The 22,216-nt window shown below is 35.1% G+C and overlaps 1 protein-coding gene across 1 annotated transcript in view; it reads left to right on the top strand.

Moving 5' to 3' along the window:
- The window catches only part of LOC150108545 (uncharacterized), a 241,446-nt gene extending 219,463 nt beyond the window's left edge, over positions 1 to 21,983 (top strand). The window contains exon 10 of the mRNA XM_090390486.1: positions 21,719 to 21,983. Coding sequence (XP_090246612.1) covers positions 21,719 to 21,947 — 229 coding nt within the window. The 3' untranslated portion in view covers positions 21,948 to 21,983. The remainder of the gene's footprint in view (positions 1 to 21,718) is intronic.
- The last annotated feature ends 233 nt before the right edge of the window (positions 21,984 to 22,216 follow it).

Below are 22,216 nucleotides of genomic sequence, written 5' to 3'. Positions count from 1 at the left end.
CCAATATTAACTGATATTGCGCGAAAAATTCTGTCATGTTTCGGATCGACATACTTGTCAGAATCTGCTTTTTCCAATATGGCCGTCATAAAAAATCAATTAAGAAACCAAATTACAAATGATCATTTGGATGATTGTCTGTGATTGGCCACTTCTTCATATCAACTTGACTATGAAAATACTGGGAGGTCCAAACAATGCCAAATTTCACATTAACTTTTTTTTTTTTTTTTAATCAACCAGCATTTCCTGTAACTTCTCAGTTTGTTGATTGATTACAAACAACAGTTTGTAATCAATCTGTTGTTTTTTCTAACTTTGGTTTTCCAAAATAGAGAAATAAATATTTTATTCCAATATATATATATTTTTAATTGTATTAAAATAATTAAAAGTGATAAATAAATTTTTAAATACACAAAGGTTTTAGTTTTTTATTTTTTTTAGTTGTTTATTTGTGTGTAATCAGATATCAGGTTGGGGGAACGCAATCTATATAAGAGAGTAGATCGCCGAATAACTTTTTATAGAAAAGTAGTAAAAAAGGTTGAACACCACTGTTATATAGAAATAGTCTAAAACAGGGGTCGGCAGCCTGTGGCCCAAACATGCATTTTTGGCGGCCCATAAAAGGTTGACCATACTTACATGGCATGTGTCCCTTATGTTGAATTATTTAAATAATACATTTTATAATATGAATAATAAATTAAAAATAATTTTATACCTATACTTTGTGATATCTCCCGTGCAACTTGGAAATACCAACAAAAGGAAACATTTGCTGGTATTATTGAAGATTTACAAATAGAATTTTCAACAAGATTTGTGGATTTTAATAAAAAAATAACATCGAAATGCGATTATGTTTGAACATTTTTTAATGTTGACTTTGATCGATGCTTACCAAAAAAAAAAAAAAAAAATTGAAAGATTAATCAGTTTCGCAAAGATGACAGTCGCATTTAGAAGCACCTACATTTGCAAATAAGCATTTTCTGCCATGAGTTTTAGAAAAAATAAAATTTCTTCTCGACTGACTGATGAAGTTTTGCATGCTTTGATTCGAATTTGCACCTCAGGTTATAAAGCGGATCTAGATAATCTGGCTAAGGGAAAACAATCACAAAAGTCACATTAAGCAGGGAGACATGTATATATTGTGATGGATACACTATATTACTTTGTTTTTACGTGATAATAATTTTTCATTGTGTTTCATTTTCATTCTTGTTTCATATCTCATACTTTAAATATTTCTGTGTTTTTTAAGATTGACATAATAAAAATTGATAGCTTTTTTTTGTTTTCACTCACTATTTTCTCTTAAATAAATGCTTGTGGCCCGATTATTAAAAATAAAAGTTGAATGTGGCCCACCAGTCTGAAAAGGTTGCTAATCCCTGGTTTAAAATAATGCTGAACAATGGAGGGAAATATTTTAAATAAGATGATTTTAATAGACAGGCAGTATGGACAAGGATAATGGTTGCAGTTCAGTTTCAAGTTATACACTTTGAGATGAAAGTTTTGATTATAGTTTGTCTATTACATTAATAGAATTTGACTGCTAGAATCTGATGAGGCCAGGGATTTCAGTGTGATGGTGGACAGGAGGGTAAGTTTAGGAGACGTGATGCAAAAAAGTGTGCAAAATAATTCATATTATCATTTGTATGTTGAAGAATATGCAGACAAATCAAGATAATGGGCTTAGATATACGCACAGATTTCTTTTTTTATGTGAACTTATGTTATGTCTTACTGTGGGTGCACTAAGAATTTTTTTTTTGTTTTTATTTATTTTTATATAGTCCTGAAAATGCTGCTCTAGAGACTAAACATGGAACTTTTTCAAGCCTCCTCCTTCAGGCCTCCAATAAGCCAAGAGACACATCGGGCAATGAAATTCATTTTCCACCTAAAGACAATCACAAGCATCCATGCCCATAGCAGGATTCAAACATGCAACCTGTTGGTTGGAGAGCAGATACACCAATCAGGCCAGCAATTGCCTGGGTTACTTGGAGATGAGGAAGTGATGAAGATTATCTTCATCAAAGATAATTCATGGATGAGTGACCAGGATGGTCAGAGTCCTGTGCAATGCTTCTTGCAAGAATGGTATAAAAGTGTGGGTTATTAAATTTGGTTGATAGGAGGAAAAGAGAGCAGAAAAATGATAGAACATAAAAGTTACTAAAGCTTTTATGAGACAGATGGGTCCTAAGAGAGGACCAAACACATTCCTCTGAGGATTGTCAAAAGATTGCATGATTACAGTGCCCACGGCTAAACCTCAGCAATCTAAAATGCTGATTGAACTGGTGTTCTGGCTGCCACTATATAACATATGCCCAACTTTGGTGAAGTCTGGTTGGACTTGGCAACCAAATCCTCTTCCTACACTTTCATTCTGGTGGGCCTGTTAATCCTGCATGTATTCCCCAAACACCAGGCATTAAACCACTAGACTGGAGAAACTATTAATCAGTGAACTAACATAGACAAGAATTGAGGTATGGTATCCACACCCTAAGAGGAAAGTCCAGACGTGTGTGTGTGTGTGTGTGTGTGTGTGTGTGTGTGTGTGTGTGTGTGTGTGTGTGTGTGTGTGTGTGTGTGTGTGTGTTCCATGCTAAACATGCTTAGAGACCCAGAATATCCTTTTTGAGGGTATATAGATGTTATATTGGCTTTAACCTCTCAGTAACGAGTCAGGAGGCTTCCTAGTTTGCTGCACAACATAATCACGCTGCCATGTACTCTGCCATCTTGTGCCTGGAGAGACTCCACGTAGCGGTATGTGCAAGGCACTGTTGAGGCTAGGTTATGGCAAGGAGACTGGTCACTCTCTGTATGAGTGTCATGTTCAAGAGTATCTCCTCTCATGGCATGTCACTGCTCTTTCATTTCATCTGAAAATGATATTGACAAACAGTAACAGTGATGCTTCAATCGAAATAAATCTTCTTTGTAAACTCTCTTCAAAAAAAATCAACTGAAGCCCAATATTTCAAACATGCCAGAATTCCTAGCAAAAAAAAAAAAAACTTGCACAAATATCCTTCCACTTTACAAAAATCCATGACTTCATCACTACTTATAGGCATCCAGACCAGGCTTTCTGCTCTTGATAGAAATTCAAATTGCAGCTACATCTATAGTCCACCTTCAATGCACAAATTAAGCTCTTCACGATTCATTTTGTTAGAAAGGTTACACCTGTACCATTGTGGGATCCAACATTGCCTACTAGAGAATACCAAATATAGAACTACCTGCTTTTGACATTCTCTAGTGAAAAATTTACTTGCCCCATTCAGTAACAGTCATATGCTGTCTTTACAGTGCTCCAAATTTCTAAAACCACTCTGACTCTTTAATTTTCTGTCCACAAAGCTCGACTTTCTGTATCACCTGCTGCTGGGCATGTGCCATGGAAAACTTTGGAGCTATGTGCTGTTGTCTTTGACATTCCAGGGCTTTTGATCATGTTTGGTATTGAGGTCTGCTTTGCAAATTGCTTTCCTTCAGTCTCCCTACCAAGCGCTGTAATTACAATTACAGAGAATAGCATGATTGTGTGTCATTCACTGCATATCATGGTGAATGACACCCTCTCTTCAAGCTCTTCTAACAACAGAGTGCCTCAGGGTTCCATTCTATCACCTACTCTCTTTCTTGTATACATAAATGACCTACTTTCAATCACCAAACATTCTACTCTTTTCACAAATCTTACAGTTCTCAGACATCCCTAGCTTAGAAGATTATCTGCAACTATTGCCACAAAGGGATACAAATCTGAAAGCACACCCCAACTCAACATCAACAGAGTTAAAGCTCGGTACTATCAACATAAGAAACCTGAATGGCAAAGAAATGGAGTTAGTGAGGAAATAGATAAGTATCAGATCGACATAATAGGGGTGACTCAAACAAGAAAGACAAAAACTGGTGAGGTCTTTCTGATCAATAAATACAATATGTTATATTCAGGCAATGACAATCAAGGAAAAGAAGTTGTAGCTATAGTATTCAACACAAAATATGAGGCTAATCTTCTTGAATGGCAGGCAGTCTCAAGTTGAGTGATGTGGACAAATATCAGAATGGGGAATTGAACAATGAGACTTACTTGTGCCTATGATCCCACAGAAGGTTCCACTAAGGTAGAAGTGGAGGAATTTTTTGATGCTTTAGAGAAAGCAATGACACAATGAAAAAGGAAAAGTTGGTCCTTGTTGGGGATCTAAATAGCAGAGTAGGAAATTGTCAGACATACAAAACTATTTTGGGAAAATTTGGAGAAAAGAGCAAAGCCAATAATAATGGCAAATATCTGTTGGATTTCTGCTCAGGACATGGACTGGTTATTACTAACACCATGTTCCAACATAAAAATGTGCACAAATTCACATGGAGAGAAGAGGCAAGGAATAAGAAAAGTCTCATTGACTATGTTATTGTTGATAGTGATGTTTACTCCCTGGTGCAGAACACCAGAGTGTACAGAGGATATGAAATTGGAAGTGATCACTATTTAGTCTTAAGAAGGATAAAATTGAATTTCATATTGAAAAGAATAACATGTAAGAAAGTTTTAAAGCGAATAAAAGTTGAGTAGCACTCAGATGTGAACTGTAGACTAAAATACACAAAGATTATTGAAGAAAAAATGAAAGAGTTTGAGAATAGGAACCAAACCTTGGAGATTCAGTTGCAAGCCTTGAAGAAAACCCTGATTGATTCAGCTAGAAAGGCATGTGGTGAAGTTGTCTGTAAGGATAGAAAAATCAGAACTCCATGGTGGACACGGGAAGTTAAAGAGGCAGCGAAGGAAAAGAAGAAAGCATATCAAAAGTTCCTGGCAAATAAGTCAGCTTGTGTTCTTAGAGAATACAGAGAAAAATGTAAGAAAGCTAAACACTGTGTAAACCTACTAAACAAAAGTCATGGGAGAATTTTGGAAAGAACATAGAAAATAAATATCAAGAAGGTGGTAAGATATTCTGGAGGTTGTTGAAGAAGCTTAGAAATGGAGGAAAGAGTGCTGTAAAAGGAGTTAGAGATGATAAAGGTGACATGAAAACGAGCAAAAAAAATATCCTTGAGGTATGAAGTAATTACTTCAAAAAATTGCTCAGTGGTAATAATAAATTTAGTTTAATCCTTTATCCAAGTGTGAGCGAACAAAGTTTGCGCCTGAAAGTATCTTCAGGACTGGGGTAAGGTGGTACAACACCAGAGCACTCCTTGCAAAGGTGGAGTGCCCTGGTGTTGTACCACCTTACCCCAGTCCTGAAGATACTTTCAGGCACAAACTTTGTTCGCTCACACTTGGATAAAGGATTAAACTAAATTTATTATACTCTAACCAAGTGACAAATAAACTTTCAACATCTTTCTCTAAATCCAGAGTAATTTATTAAAAAAGGGTGGCACGCCACTTGGCAACTCCTATAGGTGGAGATGACTTTACTAATGCTTCTGCCTGGTATCTCCACTTTGGCCTGGCTCCCACTGAGGAGACCTCAATAAAGGTCAAAACTAGTCTGGGTTGTGGCCCTTCCCTTAATGCATAACATTAGACATATCCGCAAGGAGATGTTTTGCATTATGGGCGATACTGAGATAGGAGTGTTGGTAGCTTGCTCCACCTTTGCAAGGAGTGCCCTGGTGTTGTACCACCTTAACCCAGTCCTGATACTTTCAGGTGCAAACTTTGTTTGCTCACACTTGGATAAAGGATTAAACTAAATTTATTATACTCTAACCAAGTGAAAAATAAACTTTCAACATGCTCAGTGGTAAAAATACTCAACAGGCATACAGTCAGGAATACATATCCATACTTGAAGTAGAAAAAGCCATCAAAGGCTTGAAATGTGGAAAGGCAGCAGGAGTAGATGATATTCGACCAGAAATGCTGAAGTATGGTGTTATAAGAGTCTTACGGTGGCTGCACTGCATAGTTCAGAAAGCCTGGACAGAGGGACGAATTCCCGATGATTGGAGTAGAGCTCTCATAGTACCCATATATAAAAAGGGAAATAAAACTGAATGTGAGAATTACAGAGGTATTTCCCTACTGAGTGTTCCTGGCAAGATCTATGCAAGCATACTTGAGAAACGGTTGAGAAGAATTGTGGAAGAAAAGCTTGGTGAAGAACAAGCTGGATTCAGGCCAAATAGAGGCTGTCAGGATCAGATCTTCAATTTATGACAAATAGTTGAGAAATCATGGGAATATAACAAAGATCTATATTTAAGTTTTGTCGATCTGGAAAAGGCATATGACAAGACACCAAGAGAGAAGTTATTCAATACGCTACAGTTACATGCTGTCGATGGGGTATTATATCAAGCAATACTTAGTCTGTATTTGAGTTGTAAGTCGGCAATTAGAATTGGAAGAAGTACAGGAAGGTGGTTTAATGTTAAATCTGGTGTGAGACAAGGATGTACATCCCCTATGTTATTCATTATCTATATGGTTCACATTATGAAGGAAAGTGCTATTAAACATAATATCAAAATTGGAGATGTTAATGTCAGCTCTTTGCTTTATGCAGATGATATTATACTTCTAAATAAATCCGCTACAAATCTGCAAGATTCCCCGACTAAATTGAATAACTGTTGTAATAGTTATGGTATGAAGGTCATCAATAAAGACAATGAAAATAGGCAGAATCATTGAAGTTGTCAACTGCATTGTGAATGGAGAACCTGTGGAACAAGTAAAATATTTAAACTACTTAGGCATGATTTTTAGTGAAGATAGTAAATTAAATATGGAAATAGACAACAGAATCAACAAAGCTGGTATGGTAGGAAGTCAATTGAATAAATTCATATGGAATAAGAGAGGAATTAGTCAAAACACTAAATTAGCTGTACAAGACAGTGTTCAAACCAATTTTAACTTATGGATCTGAGAGCTAGGTCAGAAGTAAAATACTTGACCAAAGACTAGAGACTGCAGATATGAGAGTCCTGAGAAAGATCAGAGGCATGAATAGATGGCATCAATGGCAATATCATATTAAAAACGAGGATATTAGGAAAGAACTTGATATTGTCAGCATCCAGGAGTGCGTTAGCAAAGATAATCTCAGTTGGTATGGTCACTTAAACAGAATGGACGAGGAAAGATTAGCAAAACCAAGTGTTCTCTGCCAGGTTGGCAGGAAAACGACCCAGAGGAAGACCAAGATATAGGTGGATTGATATGGTGCAATGTTCCTTAGACGATAGAAATATAAGATCTGATAACGTTGGGGTCTTGACAAGTAACAGACTGATTTGGAGGAAAATGGTAGATGGGAAGTTAGTTATGATGTAAATTTTTCATGTAGTACTATCATATCCTGTACACCCCTTGAGGGTATATATCAGGAATTTGATGATGATGATTAATTAATTTTTTAATGCATTTCAAATTTTAAAATTCAGTGCAACTCAAAATGCTCATATTAAAAAAATTAGAGTAAGCAGTTATTCATTTCACTTAACTCCTTTGTTAGCATCTAAAGAGTTAGAGGAGAAAATAATAAAAGATATCCGATAATTTTAAAGGTAAAAAGGGATAAATCTCAAAAAATATAGTTTTTGAGATCTTTTATCTGCAAACTCGTGATTTTTCTAACATTACATTTTACACCAGGTGTTATTTTAGTTATGAGCTATGAAGTTTTCACTTCCCTCATTTCTTAAACACCATTTAAGTGGAATGTGTGAATTTCAACCCAAATGTTATTGTTGAATCGAAGGTTAAAAATAAGTGAAACAAACTATAGAAATGCCATCCACAAAAATACACTTAGGTATATACACTATAGCAGTGTTTTTCAAACTATTTTGACATCGACCCACAATAAGAAATAAATAACTGAAACAGTACGGAAACAAAAATTTCACAAAACTATAAGTAGTACCCTTACTACATACAATAAAGTAAAAAGGAAAACGTAGCAATACAACATTGAAAATAAAGTCAAAATAAGCAATTACATTAACAGAAATTAGTAAATATTCTATCATCATCATCAAATTCCTGCTATATATCCTCAAGGGGTGTACAGGATATGATAGTACTACATGAAAAATTTACCATTATTACCTTCCTATCTACAATTTTCTTCCAAATCAGTCTGTTACCTGTCAAGACTCCAATATTATCAGGTCTCATATTTCTATCTTCTAATGCACTTTTTACTATACCAATCCACCTATTTCTTGGTCTTCCTCTAGGTCTTTTTCCTGCCATACTGGCATTCCTAATATTTTCTCTCCCATTCTGCTTAAGTGACCATACCACCAGAGATTAGCTCTGCTAATACATTCCTGGATGCTGACAATATCAAGTTCTTTCCTAATATCCTCATTTTTAAAATGATATTGCCATTGATGCCATCTGTTCATGTCCCCAATCTTTCTCAGGACTCTCATATCTGAAGTCTCTAGTTTTTGGTCAAGTGTTTTACTTCTAACCCAGCTCTCAGATCCATAAGTTAAAATTGGTTTGAACACTGTCTTGTATACAGCTAATTTAGTGTTTTCATTAATTTCTCTCTTATTTCATACAAATTTATTCAGTTGACTTTCTACCATACCAGCTTTGTTGATTCTGTTGTCTATTTCCATATTTAATTTACCATCTTCACTAAAAATCGTGCCTAAGTAGCTGAAATGTTTTACTTTTTCCACAGGTTCTCCATTCACAACACAGTTGACATTTTCAATGTCTTTGTCTTTTTAAAGCTGACCTTCATACCATATCTATTACAACAGTTATTCAATTTAGTCAGGGAATCTTGCAGACTTGTAGTGGATTTCTTTAGAAGTATAACATCATTCGTATTGTTGGATTCTAATTATGTAGAAAATAGAATAAATGTTATTTGATTCAGAATCCAACATGATTTTCCATCGCAAAGGCTAGACTTGTAAATATTATTTAATGTATATAACTTATTTTAAAATTCAGTATTCATATAACTACCTTAATTTTGTCTAATATTTAATTATTTAATCAAAGATATATGTATGAATAATGAAAAGACTGTATTAAGTATTAATAAGTTATTTTATTTATTGTTATGTCAATATTATAAGAACTTGTATTTGTAATTTAACTACGCATTTATTGAAATGCAAATATTCTATTTATTCTTTTTGTGAAAGTTTAACATTATGTAATAACTGAATGTAGTTATATAGCCTAATGTAACATTCGCGAGAATGTTTACGTTTATCGGTTGTCATAGAGACGCGTGAAATAAATGAGTGCGAGTGAAGGGGGCGTGGGCAAAATTAGAAGAGAAAATATATATGTAGTAGGGGAGTCGGAACGGAATTTTGGAACTAAAAGGTAACAAGGAGATAAACTAGAGAAGTAGAAGTAAATAAAAGGTTCTTAAGGGTAGGAGTTGAGTGGATATTTTTTTATAAGTGAATCTTATAGTTGGCTGAAAGCAAAATCAGCAGTGGTAATAAAAGGAAATTAATGCTGTAATCGGATAATTAGGAAGAATTCTGAATAAATCCAGTCAGTCTAGAATTACGACTTATTTCTATACTACCATAAAAGGAATTGTACGGAGTTTAACTAGTTGATGAGTGATAAACAAGAATAATTAATGTACCCTATAGTTGTTGTCTGGAGTTATAAAGCGCGATTAATAATGTTTTAGTTATAACCTTGGAGAATTCTTATAGATGTGTTTCGCAAGTGTAATAAATATAATTTGAAAGTGTGCTCACAAAATATTGGAAGTACTGAAGATTATTTCTGGTAAGAACAGTCATATTAGTTTATTTCGGTGTATGAAGATTTAAGTATTAGTTCCGTTGCGCTGTTTCTAACATTAACTGTAGCATATCATCGAGGCTGAGAGTTGAAAATATAGTTTCATTGAAATGATATCTACCGTGGTGAGTGCCTGTTATGAGTTAATCATAGAGTGTAGCTGAGAGATACATGGAAACTGATTAAATAAGAAATTCTATTGTAATAAATTGAGTAAAGAAACTTTGTGATTCTGAAACTGTGAATTTGTATGTGAAAGTTTGGAAGATTGAATTAATATGAATGACTTGACCTGATGTACTAACTTGACTGAGTTGTCATATTTTAGAAGTGGAATTCATGTATTTGTTATATAACCATATATTAAATGTTTTGTTTGTTAATTTAAATATTGTGTTTGCCTGAAATTCTTTTTACTGCACCGTTCACAAAAATTCGAATCTAGCGGAAATCCCAAAGAAAAAAAATAAATACTTCGACCTGAATGAATGAAAAGACTGCTAACTAATTTTGAATTGATCCTACTAATTCATATAGACTTATCTAAGGATAGAGTGGCGCAGTATAATAGAAATTTCTCTACCCTTAGATCAGTGATTAATTTGCAATTAGTTTTCCTTTATTTTATGAAAGTGACTTTTAGCAAGATGGCGGATTCGAACATCAAGAGAACGTCACGACAGTATAAAGCAAAGAGCTGAGATTAAATCTCCAATTTTGATATCATGTTTAATAGCACTTTCCTTAATAATGTGATCCACATAGATAATGAATAAAAGAGGGGATAATGTGCATCCTTGTCTCACACCAGATTTAACATTAAACCACCTTCCTGTACTTCTTCCAATTCTAATTGCCGACTTACAACTCAAATACAGACTAAGTATTGCTTGATATAATGCCCCATTGACACCATGTAACTGTAGCATATTGAATAACTTCTCTCTTGGCACCGTGTCATATGCCTTTTCCAGATCGACAAAACTTAAATATAGATGTTTGTTATATTCACATAATTTCTCAACTATCTGCCATAAAGTGAAGATCTTATCCTGACAACCTCTATTTGCCCTGAATCCCTCTTGTTTATCACCAAACTTCTCTTCCTTTCTCACCCGCTTCTCAAGTATACTTGCATATATCTTACCAGGAACACTCAGTAATGAAATACCTCTGTAATTCTCACATTCAGTTTTATATAGGTACTATGAGAGCTCTACTCCAATCATCTGGAATTCGTCCCTCTGTCCAAGCCTTCTGAACTATGCAGTGCAGCCACTGTAAGACTTTTATACCTCCATATTTGAGCATTTCTGGTCGAATATCATCTACTCTTGCTGCCTTTCCACATTTCAGGTTTTTGATGGTTTTTTTCTACTTCAAGTATGGATATGTATTCCTGACTGAATGCCTGGTCACTGTTTTTTACCACTATGCTGTCATCACTGCTTGTTTCATTTAGCAATTTTTTAAAGTACTTCAAGTACTCCATACTTCAAGGATATCTTTTTTGCCCATTTTCATGTCACCTTTATCATCTCTAATTCCTTTTACAGTACTCTTTCCTCCATTTCTAAGCTGCTTCAACAACCTCCAAAATGTCTTGCCACCTGCTTGATATTTATTTTCTATGTTCTTGCTAAAGTCTTCCCACGACTTTTATTTAGCTAGTTTTACACAGTGTTTAGCTTTCTTACATTTGTCTCTGTATTCTCTAAGAGCACAAGCTGACTTAATTGCCAGGAGCTTTTGATATGCTTTCTTTTTTTCCTTCACTGCCTCTTTAATTTCCTGTGTCCAACATGGAGTTCTGAATTTTCTATCCCAGACAACCTCATCACATGACTCTCTAAGGTTTGGTTCCAGTTTTTTTTTTTTTTTTTTTTTCAATCATGTTTTGTATTCTAGTCTACAGTTCATATCCGAGAGCTGTTCAACTTTTATTCACTTTAAAACTTTCTTACATGTTCTTTTTTTCAGTATGAAATTCAATTTTATCCTGGTCAGGACTAAATGGTGATCACTTCCAATTTCAAATCCTCTGTACACTCTGGTGTCCTGCACCAGGTTAAAAACATCACTATGAACAATAACATAGTCAATGAGACTTTTCTTACTCCTTGCCTCTTCTCTCCATGTGAATTTGTGGACATTTTTATGTTGGAACATTGTGTTAGTAATAACCAGTCCATGTCCTGAGCACAAATCCAACAAGTATTTGCCATTATTATTAGCTTTGCTCTTTTCTCTAAATTTTCTCAAAATATTTTTATGTCTGACAATCATTTCCTACTCTGCTATTTAGATCCCCAACAAGGATCAACTTTTCCTTTTTCATTGTGTCAGTTGCTTTCTCTAAAGCCTCAAAAAAATTCCTCCACTTCTAACTTAGTAGAATCTTCTGTGGGACCATAGGTACAAATAGGTCTCATTGCCTAGTTCCCGATTCTCATATTTGTCCACATCACTCTACTTGAGACTGCTTGCCATTCAAGAAGATTAGTCTCGTATTTTGTGTTGAATACTATGGCTACTCCTTCTTTTCCTTGATTGTCATTGCCTGAATATAACATTTTGCATTTATTGCACAGAAAGATCTTACCAATTTTTGCCTTTTTTGTTTCAGTCACTCCTATTATGTCGATCTAGTACTTATCCAATTCCACAGCTAGCTCCATTTCTTTGCCATTCAGGCTTCTTATGTTGATAGTACCTATCTTGAAGTTTGGTGATGTTGAGTTGGAGTGCGTGTTTTATTATTTGTTCCAGTAGCTGACTTTTTGCTGTTCGCCCTGGTTCCCTGGCGAAAACATGGGGGCCTTGTTTAACTGGGCGATGCCCCATTCGGCATGAAATTCTGTCATGTTGTACCATAATTTGAAATTTTTGTTTAAATTTTTATTTTAAAATTTAAACGATTTTAAATTCGTCTAAATCCCAAATTGCCAGCCCATCCTCGTCTGTTCTGTATCCAAGTAGATACCTAATAGGGTTCACCATGAGAAGGTGAGGATTGGACGTTAGGTCAGAAGCCCTGGTCGGTTCTCTGCGTTAATATTAATAACTCAATATCACTAGGCTATGTGGAGGTCTCCTCTCAGTTATATAGCTTTGACCTTTAAAACCTGAAATATGTGAAATCCACTGTGATGTTTTCTACAATATTTCATTAAAAAATACAGGTTGCAGCGAGAAAATTGTAATATTCTTAGCATAATCTTCTACTTTTCAACTACACTTACCACTTGTAATGGAGAATATTCAACAGTTGTTTGGGTTCTTTGCATTTATAAAAGAAGTAGCCCATGCTATGAGGCTGCTATATTATTTGTAAATTGTATTATTCTGGTCAGATGCTCTGTTTTTTAGGATGACAAACCATTTTCTAGGAAGGAAAAACCCCATTGTCTCTGTATGATACTCAGAAGTTTAGGCTTTAAAATGCTCCTGTCCCTAGATATATCACTTCTCCTGATCTTCAAATGCAACAACTTTATTAGCAGTTTAGGTGTTACACTGAGCTATTGGCTTCAATCATTTGCCTTGGTTATATTTCATTGTAACAAAATCAAATTATTAATTGCACTTTGATAAAAATTATTAATCAATTTCTTCACTCAGCATATATATATTACCGAATGAAATCATCTTCATAAGAACAGTGCATCGTACAAGTAGAAAATTCAGCTGAAAACCTGTTCCTTTGAAGGAATGCACTAAAATATTTTAATACTTTTGGGAGGGGATAATTATTTTTTAATCAAGATAGTTGTGGTAATAATAATTAATGTTATTCCCTTCTTCATCCTCTCTCCTTAACCTAATGATTAGTGAGATAGCAGTGCTACTTTGCTAGGGAATAATTATAGAACAATAAGGTTTCCTATCGTCTTTCTTTTCATAATTGTTTCATGTCTGTAGATATGTATGTTCATGGAACTGATTTGCCTGTTTCCTGGAGGAAGTGATACAAACTATGTAAATGATAAAAATTATGTGTCGTTGATGGGATTTGAACCCAGGTCTTTCAAACTAAAGGGCTTTGTTTATGCAGACTGAACTATGGCGGCTCCATTATGATTATTACTAGTAGTAATATGTGACATCGATATAGCAATTATTATGAGATGAATATTGCTCAGATTCGTTATTTGAAACTTTTACAAAAAAAATTGTCCAACTGTTCCATTTTTCAGTTCAACTAATTTGGGGCTACAAAGAATTAACCTATCGAAATTATATATTACAATAACTCTCTGACTTAGCAAAATTTGCAGTTATCCATACAAGAAGCTGTCTTCACGTTTCAGTTTTAGTTCCAACTGGATCACTTTTATTATTATTATTATTATTATTCGAGACTTCCAGGGAGTCAAGGACTCATCAAGGGAGGCTATAAATCACCCAAACAAGCTATCATACCTTCTGTTAAATTTGTTCACACTAGATACACTCACTGCCCCTAAGGACAAATTATTTCACTCATTCACTGCTCTCTGGGAGAAACCTAGCTCTTACCCCTTTCTTGACTGTGAACAAATGTAACTTCCATGGATCCCCCCCCCCATGTTCTCTCCCCACCTTCCATATAATGAAAAATTTCATCAGTCGATAACCTATAACACCCATTCAAAAGTTTATAGACCTCTATCATATCACCCCCACTTTTTCCTGTTAACCAGTCTGTAATCCACATACTTGCAATCTGTCCTCATAATCTAAATTCCACAATCCGGATATAATCTTTGTAACTCTTCTTTGCACCCTTTCCACAGCTTCTTTATCCTCTTGGAACCCAGGAGACCAAATTTGTACGCAATAATCCAGGTGTGGTCTTATCAAAGCCTTATAAAGAGGCAAAATGACTTCCTTATCCTTACATGTTAAGGTTTGCTTCAACATGGCAATTATCCTCTGAGTTGTATTTGCAACTTTTGCTATTTGACCTTTGAACTTTAAATTCCTATCCACCAATATGCCAAGATCAGATCCCTTGCCTCTTCAGTTTCTTGTAGCATAACCCCACTAATATAATATGCTGCAGGAACTCTAATCATGCCAAAGTGCATAATTTTACACTTACTAACATTAAACTGACAGCCAGCTTCATTTGCCTAAATTTCCAGTCTATTCAAATCATTTTGTAAGTGGTGAATATCAATAGCATCCCTGATTGTCCTACCTATCTTCATATCATCAGCACACAATTGCATGTTAGATCCTGCCTGATGTCATTAATGTATAGATTCAACAATAATGGCCCAAGGACTGAACCCTGAGGCACACCACGTCACATTAAATCTGGCAGATTCACACCCACTGTATACCACTTTTTTGATATCTGTCTGTCAACTATCCCCTTATATTCCAGTTCCATATTTTCCAGTTTATGCAACAGCCTTTTGTGTGGCATCCTATCAGATGCCTTAGAAAGATCCAACATATCATAATGTATCCATTCCCGTTATCCAACTCGGCCTTAACATTGTTATAAGATATGAACAAATTGCTAAAACATGACCTTCCTTTATACTGTTCCTTGCAGAGTATAGCATGTTTGTCTACCCATTTCTGTGTGCAAGTTCTTACCAACTTCTCTGAAATCTTCACTACCACACCAGAGACACTGGAGGTCAATAGTTACAGTTTTTTGCACCACCCTTGTACAAATGGAACTATCATACATTCCTTCCAGTCCTATGGTATCATTCCTGAAATGAGACTCAAGTTATACAAACGTGGAAGGTGTAGTCAATTCAGCTGAACATTCCTTTAGCAAAATTCCTTGTACAAATGGAACTATCATACATTCCTTCCAGTCCTATGGTATCATTCTTGAAATGAGACTCAAGTTATACAAACGTGAAAGGTGTAGCCAATTCAGCTGAACATTCCTTTAGCAAACGGGCTGATATTCCATCTGTCCCTATAGACATATTCTTATCCAGGTTATGCAACAGCTCTTCAACCTCATTTTCATGAACCTCTAACTCTTCATCCAGTATAGCAGTAGCACTGTGCACCATATTACAAATACCTGGTTAATATATTTTAGCAAAGTGAGCACTCATTAACTGACCAATCTGATTAGCTTCTGACACTCGAGTACCATCTGCATTCAATAAAGTTATTCTTCCACATTCATTCTTTCTTTTGCTTGAAGCATAATGATAAAATTCTTTTAGATTGTCTTTTCCCTCCCCAGACATACTCAAAAGGTCCAAAGCATATTTTTCCACCTCTTCACCACATACGTAACCATGTTCGAAGATATATCTTTATTACAACATTTTCATAAAGAAGTTTTTCAAAATGATATTAGTAATAGAAAGTTTTTTAACTTGGGTATATTATGCATTCAAGATACCAAGTAATTTTATATAAACTTGGTCTTTAATCCTATTTCCCAAGTAAGCAAACAGACAAGTCAGGTTTGCACCTCAATAAAGGTCGAAACCAGTATGGGTAGTGACCATTGCCTTTAATGCATAGCGTCATACATCTCCGCAAGGGAATGTGCTTTACATTAAGGGAAAAATACTAAGGAAAGTGATCAGATCTTAATCCACCTTTATCACGAGTTGCCTCAGATACACATAGTTGCCACTGTGTGCAGATGCAAACTTGACTTACTTGTCTGTTTGCTTACTTGGGAAATAGAATTAAAACCAAGTTTATATAAAATTACTTGGTATCTTTGAATACATAATATACCCAAGTTAAAAAAACTTTCTACATCTATCTCTCATCCTGAGATTTTATTTAATAAGATCAAAGCACCATGTGGCAACTTGTTTAGGTAAAATTCATAAGCTCTGCATTACTTCAACCTTAACATTGTCAGGTCCGACTCCCACTGATGAGACTTCAATAAAGGTCGAAACAGGTATGGGTAGTGACCATTGCCTTTAATACATAGCATCATACATCTCTGCAAGGGGATGTGCTTTACATTAAGGGAAAAATACTAAGGAAAGTGATCAGAGCTTAATCCACCTTTACCATGAGTTGCCTCAGACTTGCACTACGTGCAGGTGCAAACTTGACTTGTCTGTTTGCTTACTTGGGAAATAAGATTAAATACCAAGTTTATATAAAATTACTTGGTATCTTGAATACATGATATTAGTAATTCCACTCTGACTGTATGAAATTTAATGAAATTTTACAGTTAAGATATATATTAAATTTTTAAGTTTAGTCTGACTAATTCTATTGTGACAAAATTTGGTAGAATGAAATTTGTTCTTCATTGTGCAGATAAATCACTATCTGCACAATGAAGGTATGTACACTTACATAAAATGTTCTAAAATGCCTCAAAGTAATTATTACATTTCAGTGACCACTTATCTGTATCTTGAGTAATGTTAGGTATTGTTACCGAACACTTTTAAACAATAGTTGCAAGAAAAATTACTTTTCAATTAATTATGAAAGAATTAATCAAAAAATTATTGGTGAATTATTATTTGATGAATTGCATTTTCATCTGATTGTGCGATGAAATGTTGTTCAATGAATTGCCTTTTCAGCGAACTGCTATTCATTAAATTGTCATTCGCTGAATTCTTTATTCAGCAAATCGCTTTTTTGACGAATTGCATTCGATAAACTGTCTTTGGATTTTTGATAAACTCTTTTTCAATGAATTTTCATGGAACCCATCCCAATAGAGTATTGTTAAGTTCTGAATGAAACTAAAATTGGATTAATTTACGTTTCCTTCAGACTTAACATGGGGTTACATTTTGAATCAATTATTGATATATCAGAATATACCAAACTATTATAAATTACTAAAATATTAGTAAACTGAAAATCTTTCATTTTATTTTGTTATAATGTAAAGTATTATGAATTGCTAAATTGCTTAAACCTTACTGCTTAAGTGTAAGTACTTATAAATTTGCTGGGAGAAAGAGATAATCCGATTAAATAAAAGGTGGCCAGAATCGAAAACCCATGCAATAAAGAGTACAGGTGCACCCTTTTCGTAAGCAAGTAGTCTTCACCCCCCCCCCACACACACACACTCATGCATTTCGAGAATCACGCTAAGGATTCCGTGTGTGGCGTTCAGTACTGAGAGACGTGAAGTGACGCTAAAGAAATGGGAGGAGAAATTGATGACGTAGTGTTAACGTGTAGCGTGCAATTTAAAAAGTTATGCAGCTCCAGAAAAACAGCTTCTTGCTCTTAGGCTTGTGCTCTCTTACGCTCTGGGTCTCGTGCGGTCTTGCTGTGGAGCCTCCTCGTGGCATCCCCTCGTTCCCCGCGGATTCAAGATAATGACTGAGGAACTTTGCCATGGATTTCCCGAAAATTTACCAATCAGCGACCAGCCCAGTAGAAGATATTCACTGATGCTTACTGAGATTTCGTTACGATGTTGAGCCAGTTCACCAAAGAATAACGTCTACTTATTTTCGGAGGCAGAAGTATGTGCAGATTGAACCCTTGAAGAATGCCTCAGGAAAAGCAGAAGGAATGTGGAGTCGAAAGTATTTGGCCTGACGAGATATGTGAGGTGGCCAAATAGTTTCCCCAGCAATTGGTAACGTACAGTCTAGTTTTTTATGTAAATATATACTAAAAGGATATCTGTAAATTTTAGGAAAGACTCTAGACATTGTTTCTTTTAATGATAGAGTATATTATGAGTATTTTGTGAAAGAAATTGTATGAGAGCACATGGAGCCTAGGAATTGTGTCTTTTAATAATTGAATAAGTTATGAGAATTTTGTGAGAGAAATTGTGTGAGAGCACGTGGAGCTACATTAGTAATTTAGTTAACAAATGTCTTTAATATTGATGAATAAATGTGATCTTTCAAATATAAGTCGTAAATCATAAATGAAGTTCTTTGTTATACATGCTAAGATAGATATAAAGAATCTGTGAAATTGGTGCTCATTCTCCCAGTGAGAGCAAACAAAGTTTGCGCCTGAAAATATCTTCAGGACTAAATATAGTGTTGTACTATCTTATCCAGTAAGTAGTGCAACACCAAGGCAACTCGTGGCAAAGGTGGAGCAAGCTACCAGGCATTTCTAACCCAGTATCTCCCATAATGCAAAACACATTTCCTATGTGGATATGTATACTGTTATGCATTAAAGGGATTGGCCATCTACCCAGACTAGTTTCGACCTTTATTGAGGTCTCTTCAGTGGGAGCCAGGCCCAGAGCTGGAGATACCAGGCAGAAGCAGTAGCAAGTCATCTGTGCCTATGGGAGTTGCCAAAAGGTTTATCACCTTTTTTAAAAATTACTCTGGATTTAGAGAAAGATGTTGAAAATTTATTTATCACTAGGTTAGACTATAATAGATTTAGTTTAATCCTTTATCCCAGTGAGAGCAAACAAAGTTTGCGCCTGAAAATATCTTCAGGACTAAATATAGTGTTGTACTATCTTATCCAGTAAGTAGTGCAACACCAAGGCAACTCGTGGCAAAGGTGGAGCAAGCTACCAGGCATTTCTAACCCAGTATCTCCCATAATGCAAAACACATTTCCTATGTGGATATGTATACTGTTATGCATTAAAGGGATTGGCCATCTACCCAGACTAGTTTCGATTTCGACCTTTATTGAGGTCTCTTCAGTGGGAGCCAGGCCCAGAGCTGGAGATACCAGGCAGAAGCAGTAGCCAGTCATCTGTGCCTATGGGAGTTGCCAAAAGGTTTATCACCTTTTTTAAAAATTACTCTGGATTTAGAGAAAGATGTTGAAAATTTATTTATCACTAGGTTAGACTATAATAGATTTAGTTTAATCCTTTATCCCAGTGAGAGCAAACAAAGTTTGCTCTCACTGGGATAAAGGATTAAACTAAATCTCACGGCAACTCGTGGCAAAGGTGGAGCAAGCTACCTGGTAGCTTGCTCCACCTTTGCCACGAGTTGCCTTGGTGTTGCACTACTTACTGGATAAGATAGTACAACACTATATTTAGTCCTGAAGATATTTTCAGGTGCAAACTTTGTTTGCTCTCACTGGGATAAAGGATTAAACTAAATCTATTATAGTCTAACCTAGTGATAAATAAATTTTCAACATCTTTCTCTAAATCCAGAGTAATTTTTAAAAAAGGTGATAAACCTTTTGGCAACTCCCATAGGCACAGATGACTTGCTACTGCTTCTGCCTGGTATCTCCAGCTCTGGGCCTGGCTCCCACTGAAGAGACCTCAATAAAGGTCGAAACTAGTCTGGGTAGATGGCCAATCCCTTTAATGCATAACAGTATACATATCCACATAGGAAATGTGTTTTGCATTATGGGAGATACTGGGTTAGAAATGCCTGGTAGCTTGCTCCACCTTTGCCACGAGTTGCCTTGGTGTTGCACTACTTACTGGATAAGATAGTACAACACTATATTTAGTCCTGAAGATATTTTCAGGCGCAAACTTTGTTTGCTCTCACTGGGATAAAGGATTAAACTAAATCTATTATAGTCTAACCTAGTGATAAATAAATTTTCAACTTGGTGCTCATTCATTAGCAATTGCAGATTACTTAATCAGAGTATATTCATAATGTGTAATATGTATCAATTGAATTAAATGTTTTGTTCTTTTTGTTTAACTGATGACTTGCCTGATTTTCTTCTCTGTTGCACTTGCTCATAAAATACGGACCACAGCGGGAGATTAATTTATGGTGAGGCTACGACTGCAAACATAACCTATAGTAATATAAGATTGTAAACTAAACTGTTTCTGGTTCCTTGATTCTACATTCTTTGTTAATCTAGGATTCAGGGTGGCGCAGTGAAAAATAAATTTTCCCTGAATCCGAAAAAGGAATTAGAACCAGTGTAGAGACAAGGGAGTTGGCATTGACCATTAATATTCCCTTTGTCCCCCAAACCACTAGCATCATTCTTATATGTAAAGATCAGCCAAGAGAAATATAGAAGTTAAGAGAATAAAGTCTTAATAGAGAAGGATTTTACTATGGGCACGGATACAAGTGCAATATAAGTGTAATTAAGATTTAAAGAGAACAATACGTAAGATAAATAAAGGAGAAATTAAATTTTACAGTGGTGACATAGAAAAAGGACAAGACAATAGAAAGACATAAAAGGATAATAAAAACTTTACAGTATCATGATTCTACTACCCATTCCTGAATTCTGCCCTTGACTAGCTTTTTCAATATCTTAACCACCACTCCTGAAATGCCAATTAGTTGGTAATTTGCTAACTCACCCTTGGCCAGTTTTATGTAATGGAACTGTTTTCTCCTCTTTTCATTCTCTTAGCACTCTGCTAGTGCTGAGACTTTCTCTTGCACTTTCTGATAACATATAGACTGATATCCAACTCTACGACTGTATTCATTCAGATTTCTTAATATTCTGAACCCAGTTCATCTACTTCTGTTCTAGTAGTAGTTCTATCTATCCCCTCCTTTCAAAAACTCTGAACACCATGGCTGCAGCCAGTTATGAAATTACAGTTTATAGCTTCATTTGTCACTAATTATCATCCTCTTTTATGTTTACTGTTTTCATCTTGTTGAAATGGCTCTCATCATCAGTGTTCCCACCAACTATAACCTAAAAATAAATTTCTTTCATTTTCCTGGCTTATTCACTCACAGTACCGGTAACTTCCTATTCTTTTTTTTTTACATCATGTTTTGCTACTTTTTTTTTAGTAGTGAATTTCCTGTTAGATTAGTATTGAAGCCATGAAGCTTCGTCCAGAAGTGTTTGATAGTGAGTGAGTTCACTGTAATGATGTTTGTTGTAACAGTGGCAGTTGACACAGTCAACATTAACAATTTTATAATATATTCTGTTACTGCACCATGGATAAAATAAATACATTTGCCTTAAAATGCTATAGCCATTTCATATTTTATACATCTTTTTTTATTGCAGTGGAGGAGGACAGTTGCAGTCAAGGCTTTGCAAAGCTGCAATGTTTCAAAGTTTTAAGGAACTATGTCATCATTTCCATAATGAGAACCTACTTCATAAGTCATATGGAAAAGCAAAGGTCATAGCAAAAGATTTCCAAATAGCAAAGAATGTGCTTTTTGAGAGATTCCAACAACTTGGTAGGGGAACGTGGATCAGGAAACCTCCAGAAGAAGAAGAATTTATGTGAAAGAATTTTTAAATTTGGATTTCTTTATTTGTAATTTGTAAACTTAAATATATTTTATAGGAGTTAGGTTTATGATTTGTATATTTTGCATTGTGATGGTTTTTTTTTTTTTTTAGTTTCTCACATTATCATAAAATAATTCAAAATGTAAAAATCATAATCATTGTTTATAAGCCATCCTTTTAATTGTGTAAAGATTTGGGGACATTGAAAAGTTTGTGAAATGACTTAATTAGGATTGCTGATTGGTGCATCTATTTTCTTTTTCA

This window comes from Typopeltis vanoorti, chromosome 3 (genome assembly GCF_054136105.1).
Source record: "Typopeltis vanoorti isolate ZY-2024b chromosome 3, IOZ_Tvanoo_1.0, whole genome shotgun sequence".
NCBI lineage: Eukaryota > Metazoa > Arthropoda > Arachnida > Uropygi > Thelyphonidae > Typopeltis > Typopeltis vanoorti.
Note: the sequence above shows the minus strand (reverse complement) of the source record. Positions and strands in the feature narration are given on the sequence as shown.